A 22,661-nucleotide genomic window follows, 5' to 3' on the forward strand; every position below is an offset into this window, starting at 1 on the left:
CCTACCCACAGATCTCACTCTACCGCCCACTGTGGGCATGGTTTCAGTTGGCAGTGCCAGTGTAAAGAGAGGGCTCTTCTGTGGAGAAAGCCTGCAGAGAGCTCCCCGACTCTACAGATGCTCTCCGTCCTGCTCGACAGCACACACACATAACACTTCAAAAACAAACCCGCTAGACTGCCAACGTGTCTACAAAGCAATGTTTCTGCAACTTGCCTCTTTTATGTCTCAGCTGTTGATTTTTGTTTCAACTAACAGATTTATTTTTTTTGTTTAGTGAAGATCTATATGATACTAAAATGGCAATTCTTACACTCAGTTTTGCATTCATTTATTTTTGATACTTCTCAACTGAATTTTATGTATAAATTTTATTGTTTGACCACTTGACATCTTCAAATGTGTGATAAAGTAGCCTAGACCAGTACAGACATTTCCTGAATACCTTCTTGGTCTGGTCCATAGTTGTTAAGTCATTATAATAAGAAAGTTTCTCATTATCAGGAATTACAGGATTTAATTTCTTTACCCAACTATGGCAGAAACAGGTTTCAATACTAAAGCACACCTTCACCAATACCAAATCATTATTGATTGTGCTATTATACAGGATATCATTTAGCATTATAGATATAACAATTAAATGGAAGGTATTACAGTGATTCACTTTTAAACCATTCAGTACAGTGGGTGAAAAATAAATGTAAAAGAAGCAGTTTTAGAAAAAATTGGAATGTCATTTTATGACTGCATTGATTTTGATTCTGGTTTGACTGACAGTTCATGGGACAAAAATAGGAAGGAGTGCTTTATTGTTGTCTAGAAGTGTGAATAAGGTGAATAAAGAACACTGTTGCCGAAATCTGCCACTGAAATTGTAATCTTTTGACAGCTCTTATATTTGTATAAAAATCTTAAAAAGTAAAGTAAATAATTTTTATGATTATGGGTGGGCCACAGCCACTCATTTTTTTATTTATTATTAATACACACGCACACACAAAAAACATTACAAATAGACAATGAAAGTTATAAATCCATTGCGTTACTGGGTTAAATGCTAACACGGCATGCTAAAAGCAGCAGACAGAACAGATAGGGAACCCAACAGGAAAAAGCTTCTTTGGCAACACTATGGTGGAAAAACTCTTGTCAGTGAAACCATTACTGCTTTATACTGTACCAGACAGCCAACATATGGAGTCCAATTATCTCTGTAGCTCTCCAGCATGGGTGCCATGCAGCATGCAGCTTTGCAAGCATGACTGTACACACATACACAGACACATAGAGGACTGTTCAGACACACCGCACAGCATGAAAGTGATGTCATTCAATCCATAGCGAACTATAGTGCCATGAGGAAACAGTTTAGGTCAGTTATGGTGCTACCTTGGACGAGTAGGCGTGTGGTATGGACGGCCTCTCCCTGCTCGCTGTACGCTCGGCATGTGTACGCTCCCCTGTCCTCACGGCTGATGGAAACAATCGTCAGGCTGCCATCACTCACCTGTGGAGAGACGTCACAGCATCATCTACTGAGATACATATTCTCAATAATCTCATTAACATAAAGAAAATGATCCCACTGACAAGCGACGGCAATCACACACATCACTGTATGTATGTATATATTTGTGTATATACTGTGTGTTTCTATATACATAATATTGACTGCTAGAGGTTAAAATGGGCACTGCAGTCCAAAATAAAATTAAAAATGGGAGAACGTTGTTCCTCCTCTGACTCAATGCCCATGCAAGTTGCCAGACTGAAAACACACAACAGGAATGAGTGTAAATGAAAATGGAGTGTGACAAGCCTTACACTGTAAGTTGATTCAGAGTTGGTTTCTATGCCTCTGGTCATGCCAAGGCTGTTTAGGGTGGGTAAAATGCACAATTTCTGACCCAATTTGTTGGGTTGCTTTCATGGCTGCAATACGTTGTGTTTTCCACCAACTGGCAACCCGTGGTGTCAAAATACTATTGGGTAAATTGACAGTGGGTTGAATCACACTAACCAAAACAAAAACAGACATTCCAACACAGAACGCACATTTCAAAGTAGAATAACTGGCTGTAGCATTGTTTTTCTGAGATACAAGTGTCAACTTTGCATGTTTCCTAAATGTCTGCAAACATTTTTATGCTTCAGTATTTTATGCATTAGCACATTCAAAAAAAATACATAAATCACCTTTTAAAATTACATTTTTGGGTTTAAATTATTATTATTTTTTTTATTTATTTTGATTCAGTGCATATACTGGAAAACAAGACAAAAAAAAAATACTGATAAAGAAAATGACTTTGTTTCAGGGAAAGTGAGTTTCTCTGAAAATATATATATATAAATCATGATTTAACAATCTTTCATAAGTCAATATAAATCTCCCTTTTGCTCTTTAAACAGCTCAGGAGGGTTTTTTAAAGTCTATCTGCTTCAAGTCAACAGTAGCGCCTTAAGTCTTAAGCAACTTCTAATTTATCTCTGTGACGGATTTAGCTTTTTTCTTATATGAACACATAGATCAGTAGAAATGATGTGATGGGGGAACCATGCTCAGCATCCCACAATACATCCATTTTTCCTGCTGCCATAGTACCCACAGCTATGTTTCTTTACATTTAACACATGTCTCATGACAGGGGCCACTCTTACAAGCTTAAAAAACACTTCTCAATTTGACAAAACAAATTGTCTCAAACACAGTATAAACACAAGTGCTTTGCAGTGAAATCGCTGTGAACCGGAGACAGAGACTGCATAGAAGAGATCAAACAAACCAGACCACCCCAACAGAGACTTCAAGATCAATATGCATCTCTCTTTCTGTGCCCACACAAGGGTTATTTGCATTTTATCAATTGCAAAGTAGTTCTTGTGTTTATGCTCTGGATTTTCTTGGATACATAGGCTGTGCCATGTGGACCGAGGGGGGTTTAGTGTTTTTATTTAACATTTTAGAAATTAGGATCCAAAAGCATCATTTAGAGTGGGGACAGTTTAAGTAATGTCCAATTTTGTCCCCACTACTTTATTAAATAGCTGGGATGCATCCAATTCAGAGGAAGCATCTACATTTGTTATTTATTTATTAGCTCTATTTAATTATGTAGTAGTAGTAGTAATAATAATAATAATACACAAATAATTGATTAATTTTAAAGATTTTCTTTAAAGATTTTAAAATTATTTGAGGATAAACTAATCATTAATCATGAGCTAAGCCTTTTGTGCAACAAATGATCCCAGTCCATATATTATTCTGATGTTTTCTTTTGTTTTTAGTAAAATACTAGGCCAGCCTGCTCTGTGACTTGTCTTTATTCTGAAATAATATAAAACATGCAAGTCGTAATTCATTAATAGGGTCTTTATGAACTCTAAAGCTCTTTTCAAGCTTGCTGGATCGGTTTCGCAGTCATCTTTTCAGGACAAGGCCACATTTATGAGAGAGTGTTTCTGCTCGAATAATCTGAATAATTGATTTACTCTGTACAAGAGTGTGTGTTTTGTGGCAGAGGGGCAGGTAAGGGGCAGGATGCTGATCCTTACTATACATGATTTATCAGTGCCTGTTATTGCAAAGGGAAAAATTGTCTGTCTTTGTAATTTATCATCAAAATAACTTTCTTCTCAGCTGACATCATTTAAGTTGGCACTGAAATAACCTTTAATTGTTAGCGCAATATAGGTAATGTGATAACACCACACATGTGTCAATAATACCAAATAACAATAAATTTAAAAAATAAATAATTCTAGCATTAACATTAGAACAAGTCAAGAAGCTGAAGGGTTCAGGAGACAGATGAGTGGAGACATGGTAAAGTAAAGTAAAGCCTTCGCTGAAGGGGCTGTCTGATTAATTATTCAGCATTCTATCAGACGGTGTAATAGCAAGACCTACTAGCAAGCATCATCATTACAGTTCATGCGATATCAAGCATGTGTGAATTTCTCCTTAGAAGACTAACAGACCTTGAGGGAAATATTTCTATTTTGTATGTTAAACTTTGGTTTTTGATTTGAAAAATCCCAAATAATGTGCACTGGTGAGAGCCACTGTTGTTATTGTTAACTAAAACCATATTTGAAATAATGCTGGAATAAAATAAAAGTAGAAATTAGATAAATATTAGATGGATAAACGTAAAAATGAGAAATGTTGCCTTAGAAAATGACTTAAACAGTTAAGTTTAAAATTGAAGTACCAAGATTATTACAACTAAAATAAAATTAAATTTAGGCTACAATATACAGGGGGAATAAACAATTACAAAAAAATTATTTAAAATTAAAACTGAAAAAATAAAAAATAAAAGTTAATTTAAAATTAATACGTTTTTTTTATGAATAAATACTGTAATAGTATATAAATAATGCTAAAATAACACTGGTGAAAGCAACTTACATTTTATCTGTATACACAGCTACATTTGGTCACCAATGGAGAAAGGTGCTTTTTATTTATTTATTTATTATTTGGAAACATTTATCCAGCAGAAGTTAAGAGGACCATGCTAATCAGCCAAACCTTGACCCCTTGACATGAACATACACACTCTGTCGCTTTTACAAGCTGAACATACTTGCATTCAGTCTACAATCAGGCAGCATTAGGGAAAGTACAATGGCAAATTTACTCAACAAACGGCAACAGTTTGAGATTCCATTGTGTATCCCAGACTTCATAATTACACTAATTACACAGACGGAGATGCACGGCCAGGCTACGGCAGACCCAACAACAACACACGTCTAGTAAACACCACTTCAGAATAAATAAAAATAAAAAACATTACTATGATTGACACAAATTATTTAGCATTATTCAAAGACTCCATTCCACCTTCCATTCATAAATAACCCTGATATTGGCTAAATGAATCCACAGCTATATCTTTGAAGGAGTCACTTGAAAAAAATGTGATGTTCCTTTGTTCAACCTCTGAAATATGTCACATTATGGAAGTAAAACAAGTTGTAAATTGAAACTCATGACTTTAAGAAACAGTATTCAGTACAGTATTCGAGCACCACTGTGTAGTCTTGTACCTTTGTCTTTTTGTCCGATTTTCAAAGATTTTCTGCTTCAAATTAAAGTTTTGGACATTCTTCTATTCACCTCGCTAGATTGTTTTGTTCGTGGCTTATTTCACAAAGACTTTTGAAGAATCTCTATAGGAAAGATACTTCTGGAACCAAGTGTGCTAAAAAAAAAAAAGTAATAAAATTTGGGACAGCTCTGATGTACTTTATGGAGGTAATATGACAAAATGAGGTGAGGAAACACTGATTTAGGATGGGGATTCCCCTCTTTTAAAGACAATTACAAGAGGTGAGTCTGTACAAACCTACCACATCATTATGCTTCAAACACATCCAGCAAAAAAGCTAAGCAATTGTAACCAGAAGCTGTCCTCTTTCCTCTGTAAACAACATTAGAGATCTAATCAGTCAAAACAACGCTCTATTTTGACCGAACAAAGAGCTCGGCATCATTCAAATTAACAAGCAACGAATACCGTTGTTCCTCTCCTGATGTTATCTCACCTTACTTCAAAAGTGTTCAATCACTGAGAAAAGCTGGTCCCTGACAGGCTGTCATTTCTCTGCTGTGTGTGAGGAGATGGAGATCTCTCTATGGGCTCTTGTAAATCAAACTCTTTTCAGGGAGAGAACTGAGCCTTCCGTTCCTGTGAGAGTCTCTGTGTTTAGTCTTCAGTGAGCAGATGGTTTATATGCAGGAAGCGTTTGATGGTTAGGTTCAGTATGTTTGGCTTCGCGGTTTTGATGAGCCACAATCAATGGATCGCTTGTGAGAAAAGAGCTTGTGTTTTTATACGCCGTCCTTGACAAGGAAATCTAAAAGTCTGTTTTATATCACAGACGGCTCAATTGATGAAATATAAAATACGTCACTCAAGTCGAGAAATTCCACTAGTATTGAAATACTAGGATGGTTTATTTTGTTCCTTATTACATAGCACTGTTAACACACCAGGCCCAAGGGACGCCTCTACGACACATAGTTAAAATGAGCACAGTTACAGCACTGAGATGGACAGAGGGCTAGTGCTAAATGATTAGGGAATATGACAGGGTTGAGGGGGATTAATTAGCTCTTCCTACAGGCCGTGCGATTAGCATGTTAACACTGCTGCTTGATTTCTTCAATCTGACAGAGGAAGTTTAAAACATACAGCAGGAAACTCCAATTGTTTTCCTTAAAGGCACTTTAAGTGCTGTGGCATTCTCTCTGCATGTCACTTGTTGGCAGTTTAGACACAGAAGCAGAAAATGAATTGTGCTGGTGGCCCACTGATAACCTCATGGAGGGCTGGATTTGGGGCCGTGACGATGGTAAATCGGACAGAGGATGAGAGGAAGAAATAAAGATACAATGCCAAAGTCAAAGTGCATTTGACCTCTCATTTTAACGTTCATCAAATATCCCAAGCTATCACTGTGACAACTCCAATCGTGTATTTGATATCAATCAGAACATCATAGGAACTCTTAAGGATCCACAACACTAGGGCTGTCTGTCACATACTAAAGTTTAGTACTGTGTATCACGATTTTCAATACCAAAGCAAAAACAAAAATGCTTTAAAATTTACAAATACCAAAAAGCTCATGGCAAGTATTTTTCATTTAAGTAAAAATGACTTGTCTACATGCTTTTAAACTATATATTAACTACTCTTCACAAACCCATAGCACACATCCACATCTCTTCTAACACGTTTAGAATATATTGATATGGTTTCACTGACTGAAAGAGAGATCTGAAACACAGTTGGAGATGACTCAATGACTTCACTGACACTCATGGGTGCTGGACCACTAAAGCATCTTCAATAGACATCCTCTCACTGTCCCAGCTGAGAGGAAGTGAGGTGATAATAGCACAGTGTTTTCTTCTCCCGGAGTCGATAGTGCAAACACTATTATTTTTTCATCTGTCAGAGCTCTGGATTCTGAACACAGTCTCTGTCTGTCATATATAACTTCGCTGTCCTGTTATCTCAATTAGGTATTAGACTGACAGTGTGCTTTTTTGAGGCCAGCCTTGGCTCTGGCACATTACTAATGCTTGATGATGAACCATGAACCATGATTTTAAAGTACTAAATTGGCTACAATATCTAATGATGGCTTGATGGAAAATATAGCATTATTAAATGCACTAATGATGGCCACTGTATTTTCCAACCAGTCCTCCAACCAATACGCTCATATAGGTCGATTATCCAAATCCCTGAAATACGACCCATCAGAGCGTATACTACAATTGAGAACCTGTCGGAAACAGGACGTTTTCATATCAGTGTTTTGTACTCTTTAATATACGCTATAATTTGGGTTTTCAAATTACTGTGAGATCAGTGTAAAAAGTCCACATGTACCATTTAAATAAATGCTATTTTGATTGGTAATGATGTTATACGTCATTTTATGACGACAGATCCAACACGACACTGTCATTATTTTTACACTCGCTAGAGGGCGCTAAACTTTAAACCGTAAAATATAGATCATAATAAGGTGCTTGCACAAATGACCAATATGGTCGTTTTTTGTTGGAGGACAGGCTCTGGGACTCTGAAAAGTGCCTATACAGAATTTATACTGTTACAATAATAAATAAAAAAAAGTTATTTAAAGTAGCAATAATTAAGTATATTACATTTTTTTATAGTATTTTTCATCCAATAATTGCAGCCTTGGTGAGTATAAGAGATCTAAAAAAACATGAAAAAAATCTTACTGACTCCAAACTCTGAAAAAACTAATCTGCAAAAGATGACCATTAAGAAACCGCTATACGAATGACATCATAACCATGAGCACATTAAATAAACAAGACCACTGTTGCCAGATCCCACTAAAATAATAAGTGAAAAAAAACCAGGCTCAAAATAAGTGGTTTTCCACACCACAAATAGTTGAATGAATATGTATGTAAATAATTATTTATTGTAGCATAAATTAAATATATGATGAAAAACTCCACAGAAAAATGTCTTGCATTAATTAATAAATGTAATTTACTTTACATATCTCCCAACTGAGTTCTGGAAATATATATATATTTTTTTTACATTTTACTTATAAGCACTTTAAAACTCACTGGAAAAAACAAGCCCAAAATCATTAATTCTAAAGAAACAGGGCAACACCGCATATGACATATTTAGTATTGACCAACATGTACTGTCCCGATGAAGGCCAGAGTAGTCTACACCTCTACAGTATGTCATGCCAATCATAACAGAGGGCCAGATACAGGGAGAAAAATAAATAACTGCTGTTTTTTTTTAGGGACATCAGGGAGACAAACACAGTTAATATTCATAAATGATCTATCTGTTTGCTCACCTTATACTTGCTGCTGTCCTGTACGGGGTCTCCCTCCCTGAGCCAGCTGACTGAAGGTTTGGGATTCCCGAAGGCCGTGCAGCTTAGAGTGATGCTGCCCCCCTCTTTGGCCTCCACATACTGCGGCGGCGTGTCCGTGAAAGTTGGGGGAGCTGTGACACAGAGAAAGGATGTAAAAATTCCCTGTCTGTTCTATTATTCACTGAAATTAATTAGGCTGGTGATATCAAGGCACGTTCATTCGTAACAATATTATGCCTATCATTTACGTGTCTTTTACAGACCCTGTTGAAGTATGACTCAAGGCAAGCCTCATCACTAATGGATCGAGCCATAGGAGTTCAGAAAGCCATCGTCACAGTTTAGCTAGCTTTTCAATGTATAAAATGTTTGAAATGGTTCTGCTGCTAATGGTGGATGAACAGAGAACAGTTATGATTACTCTAAATAAATAAATAAATATAACTACATAAATGCAAATTTATTAAACATTAAGCCCTACACAATGATATTAATTAATGTAATTAACATTTACATCACAAAACAACTTTGTATAAATTAGTTTTATTAAAATAATAAATACACTTAATTGCATACATCTTTTTTATTGTAACATAACTATTTGCATGTATACATAAAGCAAAAAATAAATCATTAAATATTTCTTTGTACTGTTTAATACACAAATCATACACAACACTGAAATTCATTGCTGGAAATAAATATTTTATATATATATATATATATATATATATATATATATATATATATATATATATATATATATATATATATATATATATATATATATATATATATATATAAATGTGTGTAGGTAATATATACTATATATATATTTTAAAATCTGGAATCTAAGGGTCCAAAAAAAAATCTAAATACTGAGAAAATCACCTTTAAAATTGTCACACACACACACACACATACGCACGCACATATATATATATATATACATACATATATATATATATATATATATATATATATACACAATACATGTATTTTTATTTTTTATATACTTAATGGAAAACCACTTAAATAGTTTTTATTATTATTATTATACAAATTATTGAATATATACAGCCTCATCCCTGACTGTCTTCATGTTTCTAAGTCACTGAAAGCAGCTAATTGATATGAACAACACATAATTAAAAAAAATTATATTACAATAAATTACATCTACATGCACGTGTGTACCAGCATATGTAAAAAAAAAAATGCTCATATAACAGGCTATGAGCCATAAAAATGGAGTAAAGCAATCATAAAGTGGCACCATACATGCTTTTTTGTGAGATTGTATGGTTTCAGTGTGCAGCTCAATGCATCTCCTGTGTGTGATAACTTGAAATGGGTTTAAGTTTTGTAACACTCGAGGGGCAATTATGTTGTGCTGCGTGATATTTTATTCAGAACCAGCAAATTATTAGTGACTTGTTGCATAATTGGTCATATTTCTTACTGTGTCTCCACAATTTTGTTTATTGCGTCTCTTAAAATTAATTTGGTGGTTACACAATTATTTCGAGGCACAATGGTAGACGCTTGAGCAGAGGATGACAAAGGAACACTAGGAAGAAACTTTTCTTATTATTTTAAATCGTGTTCAAATATTTGAGACAGTACTTTTGACAAGAGGGTCACACATTACCACATACATCACTGGAACATCTTGCTCTTCAGCAGCAAAGAAAATATGGGTTCAGCGATATCTCTTCACTTACAGAGAGCTGGACTGAACCCTTCTCAAGCCAAGCATCTATTTTACATGGCTCTAAATGTCAGTAAAACCTGACTGTCTGAGAAACTTCTTTGATTCAGCCTTCTTATTCTGGATTGGTCTGATTATAATACTAATTTTCATACCTCGTTTTTCAATTTTCAGCACTGATTAATTGTGCTTAATTAAAACTTAAACGCATTCAGTTTTTTGAAGGAACCCCCAAGATCTGATGGCACATGACCAGAGTGCTGAAGGCAACATTTCTGAGGCCAGCCGCTAAAACATCTGCGCAAAACATGCCTCCATCTGCTGCGAGTCTCCGTTTACTGCCTTACACACACTGCTGACCTGTGATGTTGATTAAAAATATACACACTCACACACTAATGAATGCAGAAAGCACAGGCACACTATAGGCTAATGAGGAGGCTGTGTGGGTCTAAAATAAATAAAAAAACTAATCTGTTATTGTCTTCATGTTTCATAGTCACTGAAAGCAGCTAATTGATATGGACATCAACGTTTCCCTTTGCTTTTCAATCTACATTCCCATTAGTGTCTTAACATTCAGGCGAATCCACTTGACATTAGCTAAAGGCCTGCCACAGCACACCAAATGGAGAGAGAGCAACTGCCCAACACCAGATAACTGAGAATATGTCTCACCAGACTGAAATGCCTTGTTCCAAATATTACTCTGTGATTTAGCAAATAACCCAACAGGTTTAAGATTACTATTCTGTAAATATGAAATTAGGCGACCTAGTGAATACTGAAATGGTTTTTTATTTGTCCATCATGACTTGTTCCTAAAATACTGGAGCTCATAGGTATGTGAATGAAGAAGGACAGACAATGAAAAAAACTTTTTATGAATCAGGAATTTAAGAAATTATGAAAGTTGTCGGTTTCATTTCAGAAATATTTTTTTGTTTTGATGTTGGCATTAAAAAAAAAGCATTTTGTACATTTTGTTTTCAAGTTAACTTTAGTAGTAAAAAAAAATGTGTGAAGTGGTATTCAGTTCATTTCCATGAATGATTTCAAAACGAGATTCAACAATGAATTTGCATTATTATAAGACGTGACACTATCATTCAGAAGTTTAGGGTCACCAAGGCTACATTTATTTGATCAAATATACAGTAATACTGAGAAATTAATCACTTATTTCTTATTGTGTAATAACTGTTTTCTATTTAAATTCCCTTACTATATTTTTTTCTGCTGAAAAGCTGAATTTTTTGCATGTTATCACCCAGCTATAGCATTAACATAACCAGTATGTAGCAGTTCACAGTCAAGCTGGATTTGAGAGCCCTCCAACAGGTTGTTTTTAGCTGTGTGGCCATAACAGAAGCAATTTTTTCTATGACTGAAGCACACAAGAGCCTCTAACTCAACCCCATTACAGCAGGAGGTCTGTGTGTTCATAATTATGTCCTTTTATTATTTCAGCTAACACACAGGCAAACAGTGAGAGTCCTGGAATAGAGTTGTTGAATTTGCCAAACGATCACCTGCTCACCCTCTGTGCGTACTCACACACACCTTCACGAAAAAAAGAAAAACACAAACACATTTTGTCTTTGGAACTACATAATAATCCCTCTGATATTTCTGAGGCAAGATGACATCATCTCTTATGCAATGAGTGTGTGTCAGCCGGCAGCCAGTGATAAAATCACAAGCTCTTATCACAGGAACAGATTGTGAGAAGAATTCAGCTATAATAAGGCTCTGTGGTTACACCGGCCACACAGGAAGATGTTTTAGTGCATACACACGATAACAACACACGCATTGAACCAATTGGCAGGAGAAGCAAGGAAAGAGGGCTGCGTGGAGCTAGTCCCAAATGAATATCTTCATCCTGCTCATCTTCCTCTGTCTGTCTGTCTGTCTGTATCTATATACACTGTAAAAAATATTCCATAAAATATATGGTAAAAAAAAAAAGCCAGCTGTGGTTGCCAGAATTGTACTGTAAAAAATACAGTAACACTATTTTAGGTTTAATGGTATTACCTTAAATTTAAAGTTTAATACCATAATTTAACTGTTATAATAGTAATATACCAAGTTACTGAAGAATTGAAATCGTTTGGTACCTTTGTATTACACAGGTGGTGATGAGAAAGTAATGAGATAAAACAAAGCCCATCACAAGCAGCTTTTAAAGAATGAGATACATAGAAGGTGCACGGTGTCATTCACACAAGCACTAAACACCATCATGGTGAGACTCATTAAACTGAAATATGCAATAAACATTAATTTAACAACATTATATGTAACATACAACTCTAATAAACATAACAGATGAGAAAAAATTAAGAAGAAACATAGTTATTTCAAAGAAAAAACATCAAATTCAAACAAGATTTGAAATGCAACGCAGAGAATTCTGGGAACGTAAGTTTACGTTTTTTCCCTAGCATTTTAGCATTTTCACAGTTCTTTACCGTTAAAACCACAGCCATTACCGTGCAGTAATTTGTTACAGTCTATCTATCTATCTATCTATCTATCTATTGACTCTTGGTCAAACACAAATTAAATGTGAGCGACACATACAGAGAAGACTGGAACCTCACCAGAGGCTGACAGGGGAAACTGAAAGCCTGGTGGATGATGGGCATTTCAACAGAACCCAAAAAGATACAAAGTACAGAGCATCACTGCTTTTTCTCCAAACCAACTCCACTGTCCCTGCTGAAACAAGCACTGATTCAATTAGCCCAGAATGAGAACTGACCCTCACTTCATGTTTCTCTCTCTCTGTTACTTCCTTCCATGAAAAACGCAAGAGTAGTTAACCTCACTGCTACAAGAAGTGGCTGTGTTATGTTCTCACATATGCATATAGGTGTGATAAGTCTGATTCATTTTAGTGAATCAGTTTTTTCACTGCAGTAAACGATTCACTGTTCAGATAAAGTATTATGATAAAAGAATAGTTCACACAGAAATGAAAATGTATGTATCCTCAGACCATACAAGTAGTATACGAGATCGTTTCTTCATCAGAATTTTGACAAATTGACCATTACATCATTCACTAGTGGATCCTCCGCTGTGAATGTGAGCATCAGAATGAGAGTTCAAACATTTTATAAATGCACCACAAGTAATCCACACAACAGTCTATCAATTAACAACTTGTGAAGTAAAAATTTGCCATTCTTAAGATGTTTCTAACTTCAAACATTGTTTCTGGCTTAAATAAGGGTCCTCTATGCATGATACTGCTTTCTCCAGCAAAAAGGTAGTCTCCCCTGAATCAGGAGAGAAATATGCACAAATGAAGACTTTGATGTGAGATGAGGCTTTTTTAACTAGATATAACTAGCATTATTATGGACTCATATCTACACTACATATGGCTACACATCTACACTTTGGATGGCCTGAAATTTGGTTTTCAGCAAAAATGATTTCTTTAAGTTAAATACTGCTTGTCATCACTGTTCTACTCCGTTATGTACATCAATTTTCTATTAACTTGTGAGTGTGTGTTTCAAAGTAGCTTCGCAGACACTTTCATAAAGACAAGGCTAGTAAGAACAGATTGCATAAACTGCTCCAGCTGTGAACTTCATTCCGGATTGTCTTTATTTATTCAGGTTTTCAGTAGAGTAAAATTTATCAAGTGGATAATATGGTGCAGGGCGATTTATTAAAGAAAATATATAAAATCTTGCTCATATCACAGTACACTAACAAAGAAGCAAGACTGAGATAACAATTTTTAATCCAAACCGCAGGGACAAATTTCACTCAGTTCATATTGTGTTTTATGTAAAGATGGTGCAACTATGAAACCTGCTACAACATGAAAGAAATCAGCAAAATGGAGCCGGTAAGGAGTTTAAAGGGAGATGAAGTGATACAGAAAGCTAATTAAGCACAAACATAAAAGCCAGAACCAGCCCCCAGACCACTATTCTGAAACACTAATCATAATGTACAAATCCTCTTTATCTCACAATGATGGAGATCTGGAAGATGATCCAAAAAGCTAAAAAAAAAAAAAAAAAGTACTAATTATGTAATTCAACATAGACAGTATGAAAAAGAGCTGGGGGACACAATATATTGGGACTACATTGATTACCAGCTGGTATTTTTTCAATTAATCTGTACTGGGTTTCCATGCTCATTTCCCCTATTTTTTAAACATTAAAATTATATCTGCCATCATCTAACTTTCATTTAAAAGGTAATCTTTAAAAAATACTAATAATTACTATTAAATACTATTAAATGTAATCTTCCCCAAATCCCAAAATGAATCTATATTTTTTTTACACACTACCATGCCATGATGCTTAAATACGTTTATTTCAGTTTTCATTTTAATAAAAAGTTTTAGTAATTTTGTTATTTGCTTGACTTTTTATTCGTTTATTAATAGTTATATTAAGCTTACATTTATTTTTCATTTTTCATTTTAGTAATTTAGTAATCTTATTTTATTTCAGATAGGTGCTAAGACAACCCTTATTTTCATTTATTTGTCTTATTCAAGTGTTTCATCTAATATTTAGTTTAATTTAATTTCAGCTTTATTTAAATTAATGAACAAATTTTAGTTGACAAAAACAACATTGCTATGAGCATGAAACCATCAAAATAATCTAACAAACAACTTGATCTCCAATGTAAAACCTGGGTCTTGAAGTAAAACCACCATTCTGTGTAAATCCTGTAGCAGTTGTTCCCTTTTTAATTAGTAAAATTATCAATAGCTTAAAAATCAGAGCTTCAATAAAAAAGGGTTGAACATCAAACATCCTCTCACAAACATGCAACACATTTGTCAATGAAACGAGTGAACAGACTGGAATAAGGGCTATAAGTCATTATTAGTAAGAGTAGTGCACAATGACATCACTCTTACCACTATGGTACCCGAGGGGCTGGCCTGCTGTCAGCTTCATTTAGACCCAGTGACAACACACCAAAGGCCATCCCTCAACTAAAACTGAACAAACAGGCCTGTCTGGTGCCTGTAGATAAACTCACACTTTCCATTCCCATTAACAAACCAACAAACATGCTGCTGGTCAAAATTCTGTCACAATCAGAGCTGCAAATATCAATTATGCCAGTTCTAGAATTCTGTGCCTACCCTTGTGCTATCGTTTAAAAGACTTTATCTCATGCCATGATGCCATCTGGAGTGTTTCTGAAGCATATGGCCTCATATGGCATTTAGCACCCATATGAGATTGTGAGACCATCAGGACCATGGACAGCTCCCCTGTTCACAACCATCAGCACCACGGACAGCTCCTTAACTCAACTCTGTAGACTCTGCTGTAAGGTCAGTTTGATTCATCACAGACCTGATAATGAGCCAATTAGAATAACAGCATAAGCAACAGTATCATCCAAACAGCCACGCTTCACCCTGAAGATCAATGAAGCTCTATAGAAAGCCTGTTGTGCTCGTTTGTCTCTGTGGCTTTACCAGGGCTTGTGCTCTATGCAAAGAGGTCACAACTTCATTTGCTTAACAAGCTTTGTGGAAAAGAAGATTTGTAATGGCATTATCAAAATTGCAGTTCATCTAAGCCGATTTATATATAACAGTGCTTTTTGAACTCTCACTTCTATGCTTTTGGATGAATTCACCTGCTCGAGGTAAATGAGACTTTTAAGTCACAAGTCTCTAAACCAACAATGCACGCTCTTAATTAAACATAAAATGTATAGCAGGTAATTAGCACCTGTTTAAAATGACAATTACTTCATCATTCATGGTTAAACATAAGAGTAAGAGTAACATCACTATTCTTGTATCCTTTTGCTTTGCGTTTTTGAAACATTTAAAAATATGGTTATTATTATTATAAATATAAACCATTAAGGTGGTTTATTAGCCTTTATCTTCTGGAATGTTGACATTCCCTATTTAATTTAAAACTTTTTAAACAGACACTTGTTTATAATTACTGTGGCATGCCGTTTTTAACAACCTCATATCAAAAGAGTCAATAACTGTACATTTAAAACAAGCAAACAACTAAATACATTCATACAGTATGGTCACATCTTAAAATCATTTAAAATTAACTAAGAGTCAAAAATGGTTCAGATTAATTTATTACATTATAATGAATGAAGCTTTATATTAAGACAATATGTGTACATTTAAATAAATGATTCTACAAAATATGATGAAGAACTTAAAAGAAAGTTATTCCTTAAAATGTTCAAACTTTATACAGTAAGGTGAATCTGGAGACCTTTTGGCTTGATTGTATTCACAGCAAGTGAACTGCCACCAGAAATCAAGCAATGTCACAGCATGAGAGTGAAAATGCTGTACGATTTTTGGACTGCCCTGAGACTAAGCAACAGACGTTCTCTCCTCATGCGGGTATCCCATTAAATCCCATGGGATTAGTCTTAGCTCACAGTCAGTTTGGAATAGATTTAACTGCTCTGCTCTCTTCTCTGACCATGCCACGGGGATTTGAGTATTAAAAAGACGAGATGCTTCAACAAACCAACCTCTTACCTTGTGGCCAGGACATGACCTCCTAGCTTAAAGAGTCAAGTTAACTTCATTAAGTCACCACAAGGTTTTGATTTCAGTGAGAGTTTTGTGTTTCCCATCTCCAATTTTGCAAGAAATTTAATCTGAAATCCAAAGGATTAGGGCTACCCAGCAGCGGAATATAAATCTACTCTAAGATCACAGAGAAAGCAGAAGATATCTAGTGCTGCTCTGGACATTATTCATTCATTCACCTGTCTAATAGAAAGAAAGAAAGAAAGAAGAAAGAAAGAAAGAAAGAAAGAAAGAAAGAAAAAGAAAAAGAAAAGAAAGAAAGAAAGAAAGAGTGTGTTTCACAGCAGAAACATGATGAAGTGATACAGGTTTGGAACAACAAGGGGCCGAGTACATGGATTTTCATTTTTGGTTGAGTTTCTGTTTTAAACACACAGATCAAAGAGTGCAATCCAATGTCTCTCTTCAACAATCAACCATATGTTTGCTCCACCTTGCTGCACTGATTACATCACTTCCTCTCCCCCTGCTTATCACTTTTGACATGTGCCTCACACCTCGAGGGACACAAGTGCAAATTTGTGTTTGCGAAATATCACAAGAACTGTAAAACAACAGCTCTGAGGAATGTAGCGAAAGCAGCTAACATGGAGCTAATTACTTTCCTGAGAGCCGTGCTAACCACCCCTTAAATGGCCTCAAACACACCAGCACTCCACACAATAACCTTCAGAAAGCACTTTATCAGCCGGCCCCATGCATATATTCATAAAGATATGCAAATGTTTTTTTTTTGCACAAAAGCCTGCAGAAAACACCTCAGAGAGAGCGGGAATCACTAATGAGGGGCGAAGACCTGCCTGTGACACAGATGAGAAGCAAACATATTACAGTACACCCTAAAGTACAGTTTAGTCTCTGATCAAACTGTGTGAAAGAGATCGGTGGAGTTCTTATTGTGGGTTCTGAATCCTGTGCTGCTTTCCTCAGCGCTAGACAGATTGGCTGTGCTCTCATAAAAGACACACTGCTGATATTAGTGTGTTAGTCACACAGAGCCGCAAGGCACACAGTCACACACACATCTCATCTACACGCGGCTGATAAACTGGCCTGTCAACACTCCAACTTGTGTGCTGACCTGCTGGATTTAAGACTAGCAACAACACAAATGGATACAAGCATCCACAATGTCACAGAGCGATGTTGCAGCAGGCATGAGGAAGGAGGGGCGCCCTTTCATCCTCCAAAAACTTGGGAGTCAAATAAAAAGATGCCCAGGATTACAACACAGTGTGTAACTGCAGAGCTGTGCATTTGGAAGGGTGAGCTGATTCACAGCTGTTGTGTATTAGAAGAGGCTGAACATATATCACACAGCAATGAGCTAGAGTTAATGTGCTGTAACCAGTTTGGGGATTGGGTGTCTGCTACCTAGGCAACGGAATCTGGAAGCCACAGTGACATGATGCATTCAACAGGAAGACTGACACAGTGGCGTAACCAGGCACGATGCAGCAGCCAATCAGAAAAGTGCATTGACGAGTTACCATTCAAAAGTTTTTTTTTAAAGAAATAATTGTCATATTTTTAAGAAATCATGATTACTATACTTTTATTCAGCAATAGCTTTTAATAAATGTGTAGTAAAAGTTAAAAAAAACTGTATCATGTTTGCTCAAAAATATCAAGCAGCACAACCACTTTTAACATTGATAATAATAAGAAAAGCTTGATGAGCACCAAATCAGTATATTAGAATGATTTCTGATGGATCATGTGACACTGAAGACTGGAGTAATGATGCTGAAAATTCAGCTTTGGCCTCACGGAAATAAATTACATCTTAAATAATATTCAAATAGAAATCAGTTATCATAAATTATTCAAAATATTTCACAATTTTCACAATTCCAGTATTTTCGATTAAATAAATGCAACTTTGGTGAACATTAGAGACTTAATTTCCCCAAACTACATCATCATTAGGGCTGTGCCACAGAAAGTAAAATCAAATAGTCAAACAAGACAGACTGAATTACAGCTGGTTAGGACAACCTTATTTAAGAATATAAACTGTAAACTATAAACTGACAACAACATGTTCTGAGAAGAACCTGACATTCTCAGCCTGATCCAGGCTCACCTTCCTCAGCCTAAAAACAAAAGCTGAAAGTGACATAAGAGAAAAACTGATCTCAGGTCAAAGACTCACCATTGACTGTGAGGTGCACCCAGCTGCCGTTGTGAAAGGTGTGGTACTGCTGCTCCAGCATCAGGACCTTGCACTCGTACCAGCCCTGGTCTTCTGAGCGAACCCTCTCAATACGTAGAGATGACTTGCCATGCAGGCTGGCTCGGCCTGTGGAGTTCAGAGAAGCACAAAATATGTAAGAGATGTTCTAATGGTATCCAAAAGTAAATTGTTTAAATAAATCAGTTTGAAACACAAATATTACTCTGTTTTCATTCCAAATTACATATAAAATGATAATGAACAGATAATTAAAACATTTATTTCAATCTCAATTAATTTTATTTAAAAATTATCTGTATACTTATATATATATAAACAACATCAACAACAACGGTCTTTTAATAAATGCTACAACTTTCTGATTTATCTATTTATTTATTTATTTATTTATTTATGGTGAAATATCTTAATTCTGACCTTTCTAGATTATGCCAAAGTAACCTAATGTAATCTATTAACTATGCATAAAAACCTGTCTGTTAACAGATATGGGTGTGGTGTCATGCCATAACATACAGTATTTTTAATATGACTGAGTTTATATTTAAGCGATAAAGTGAAAAAAACACAGGCATTTTAGCGATTACTCATCTGAGCACCTCTGATTGGTCATTGCATTCATAAGCTCAGCAGCATCGTGAGTGATTGGTTAATGCACAGTGCTGAAAAAAACATCTGTTTCTGACTCAGCGCCAGCCAGCAAACACAGATTTGTATTTAGCAGCTGATGATATGATGCACTGAACGCTCTAATCATGCTGGTGTGGTTGTATTAAATATAGAAAAATATTGATCGGCTATGTTTTGTCTTTTGGATGCTGCATTTAAAATCCACTTAGCTCAAAAATCTGAGGGGGCGCGTGCCCCATCACTTTGAAATGAGCATGATGTCTCTGGTGCCAGTCATGGGCAAATCCATCATGGCACTATGATATAGCTAGCTAGCTCTCTCCAAGGATCAAGCAGAAATGGGGATTTATGCCTTTTTTCTCTATATTCTGCCAACAGTGATGACAGATGGCAGGAAACAATATCAGCACAGGCAGAGGGATTGCAAGGCCTGTGTTTGTCCTCAAAACTCTTTTTTTCAATACAAAAAAAGGCAGTACCACCACCAATAGACAGTCTGAAAATAATTTGTTATGGTACCACAGCATACAAAAATAAAATAATAGTAGAAGTGAAACGAGAGCGGTCAAACGCCTGGCCTATTTTTACACCTGTGAGAGAGTGTTGATGGGAGCTAGAGAAACAACATTGACATGCGATGTAAGTTAAAAGATAGTCCTCAGGAAGTGACATAATGGAGGTCAATACAGTATGGAAGCATGAAACCGCCTAATCCTACATTCATATTCTTTTCATTTTTTTCTCTGTACTTTCTCCCTCTCACTCATTAAGTTAGAGGCACAGTTCAAACCTGTATGCAGAAGACAGAGGCAGACTTTTTTGGAGAACTTTGAAGAATTTCGCACCACTGACCTTCAAATGGTCAAAAGAAAAAAAGGAAGAAAAAAAGGGTTGGACTGAGACGAGGGTGTGTACATTATGCAGTGTTATTATTGTTCACTAAAACTAACACTTTTAAAAAATCATTTTTTGTTCACTGAAATAAAGCTAAATAAAAAATACAACAAGACTTAGAAACATTTGAAATATATACAGTACATTTAAGTTGAATAATTAAAATATAAAAAACTGAGCTAAAAAAATATATATATATAAATTAAATTTATGCATTTAGCAGGACGCGACCTACACTGCATTCAGGCTAACAGTTTTTACCTAACATGTGTTCCCTGGGAATCGAACCCACAACCTTGCTCTACCACTTTGATATATATATATATATATATATATGTGTGTGTGTGTGTGTGTGTGTGTGTGTGTATGTGTATATAAAAATTTGACAAAAGCACATAACAAAATATTAGGACTTGAACATAAATTAAAAAGAAAATGAAAAATAATATATGAATAAAAAATTAAATATAATAATAAATAAAATAATAGTATATAAATAAAATAAAAATTATTTTATACATTTGAATTTAAATAGTAAGGGTTTTGCTGTAAAGCTGTAATTAAAATAATTCAGACATGCTTTGATGCATGATGGGAACCAGAGTCCTGCCTCCAACACCACAGGCCTTTTCTGTGCAGTTTCTGGGGAAAACGAGACTAAAACTTTTCAAGCATCACTGTTTCAGCTCTACTTAGAATGAATGAATAATACAGTGTATCTCAGATATGTGGACGCTTTATCATCTCTCAATCTCATGGTTACACAAAAACCCAATACATGGGATTCATATGGCGTCATTTGGTGACAAGCAGGCTTTTTGTGGTGGCATTTGATATCTATGCCTGAGTTATGCTGGACGCACGCCAGTCACTATTACAGCAGGGGTCTCACACACTAAGACACAGAGCTACTGTAGATGTGCAGAGTAGAGCCATTAATCGGGAGGAGGCAGTGGCCAGTATAAGGCCAGAGGTCAGAGGAAATACACTGCTGAATGAGACCTCATGTATATACAGGTCACAAGGCCATCTATGGACATTATGGATCCTGCCTCAGCGGAACAAAAAGACATGTTCAACTTGTGTTCCTGTGTGGAATGATAGAAATAGAACAGTATGTTCATATTACTGCCAAACAAACAAAGATGTTATGATTTACTCACCCTCAAGTCATCCTAGGTGTATATGATTTTCTTCTTTCAAATGAATACAATCAGAGTTATATTAAAAATGACCTGACTCATCCCAGATTTACAGTGGCAGTTTCTAATAAGAATTTCAAAAAACTTCTAATAAGATTTCAACTCAGGTTTCAAGCACCAGAAGAGCAACTGTCTTTGAGATTAATTCATTTCTTAATTTGTTTTAAAAAATATATACAACTCAGCACCGAACAATCGCTGCTGGAAATTCAGCTGTGGATTCAGGATGAGAGAAAGTGAAAAAAAAAAAAAAACACGTTCCAATCCCATTAACATTCACTCTGAGTGAGAGCCATTAAAATTGCATATCCTGCCCCAAGCCACATCTGATAACTATCACAGTTTCTTTGCTTTTATGAATCTGACATGCTCTTAAATTATGCCCTTTCTGTTTCCACTCCTTATCAATGATGTAATTCATCTCAATTAGGAAGAAAAGGATCATATTTGATCTCCCGCGCTCCCCTCCACTCCATCTCAAAACCCCTTTCATCTGTTTGGCTGATGCTTTACTCTTGAGATCAGCACCTACAGTATTCCACTTGTCCACAGATCTGGACCGTCAGATACACAGGAGCAAAATATAAGAGCATTCTTCAAACCAGCCCACGCGTTTTGATTCATAATCTATTGACACGGCTGCAAGACTGCAAATAATGACCTCAGACCAAACAGACATTTACTGTTCACTAATTTCATGTGACAAATCAGAGCCACATGAGAAAAAAATAAGTATAGAACAACAATAATTGAAGAAAAATTACATTGCAATAGTATTTATCTCAGAAACAGGCCAAATTATGTTTTAATACAATTTATTGGGCATGTTGGTTCATGAAAAAGCTTCATTCATGCAAATGAAAAATAAAATAAATTAAATGTTGCATTGCAAAAATGCAAAACAAATCTGCCTGAAAAAAAAGAATGTATAAACATGAGTGAATTTCCATTATTAAATGTAATAATTAATTATTTAATTAAAAACATATTTACAAACACTGTCCAAATGATACAAAG

The 22,661-nt window shown here is 35.5% G+C and overlaps 1 protein-coding gene across 1 annotated transcript in view; it reads right to left on the reverse strand.

Annotated features, from left to right (window-relative positions):
* LOC113100471 (protein turtle homolog B-like) overlaps positions 1–19,023 on the reverse strand; it is a gene marked incomplete at its 5' end in the record, with an annotated part of 58,223 nt that extends 39,200 nt beyond the window's left edge. Inside the window, 3 exons of the mRNA XM_026265204.1 lie at positions 1,393–1,510; positions 8,395–8,546; positions 18,877–19,023. Of these exons, the coding sequence (XP_026120989.1) occupies positions 1,393–1,510; positions 8,395–8,546; positions 18,877–19,023 (417 nt within the window). The remainder of the gene's footprint in view (positions 1–1,392; positions 1,511–8,394; positions 8,547–18,876) is intronic.
* Positions 19,024–22,661: the final 3,638 nt, after the last annotated feature.

The sequence above is a fragment of the Carassius auratus genome, unplaced genomic scaffold, assembly GCF_003368295.1.
Source record: "Carassius auratus strain Wakin unplaced genomic scaffold, ASM336829v1 scaf_tig00217275, whole genome shotgun sequence".
Taxonomy (NCBI): domain Eukaryota; kingdom Metazoa; phylum Chordata; class Actinopteri; order Cypriniformes; family Cyprinidae; genus Carassius; species Carassius auratus.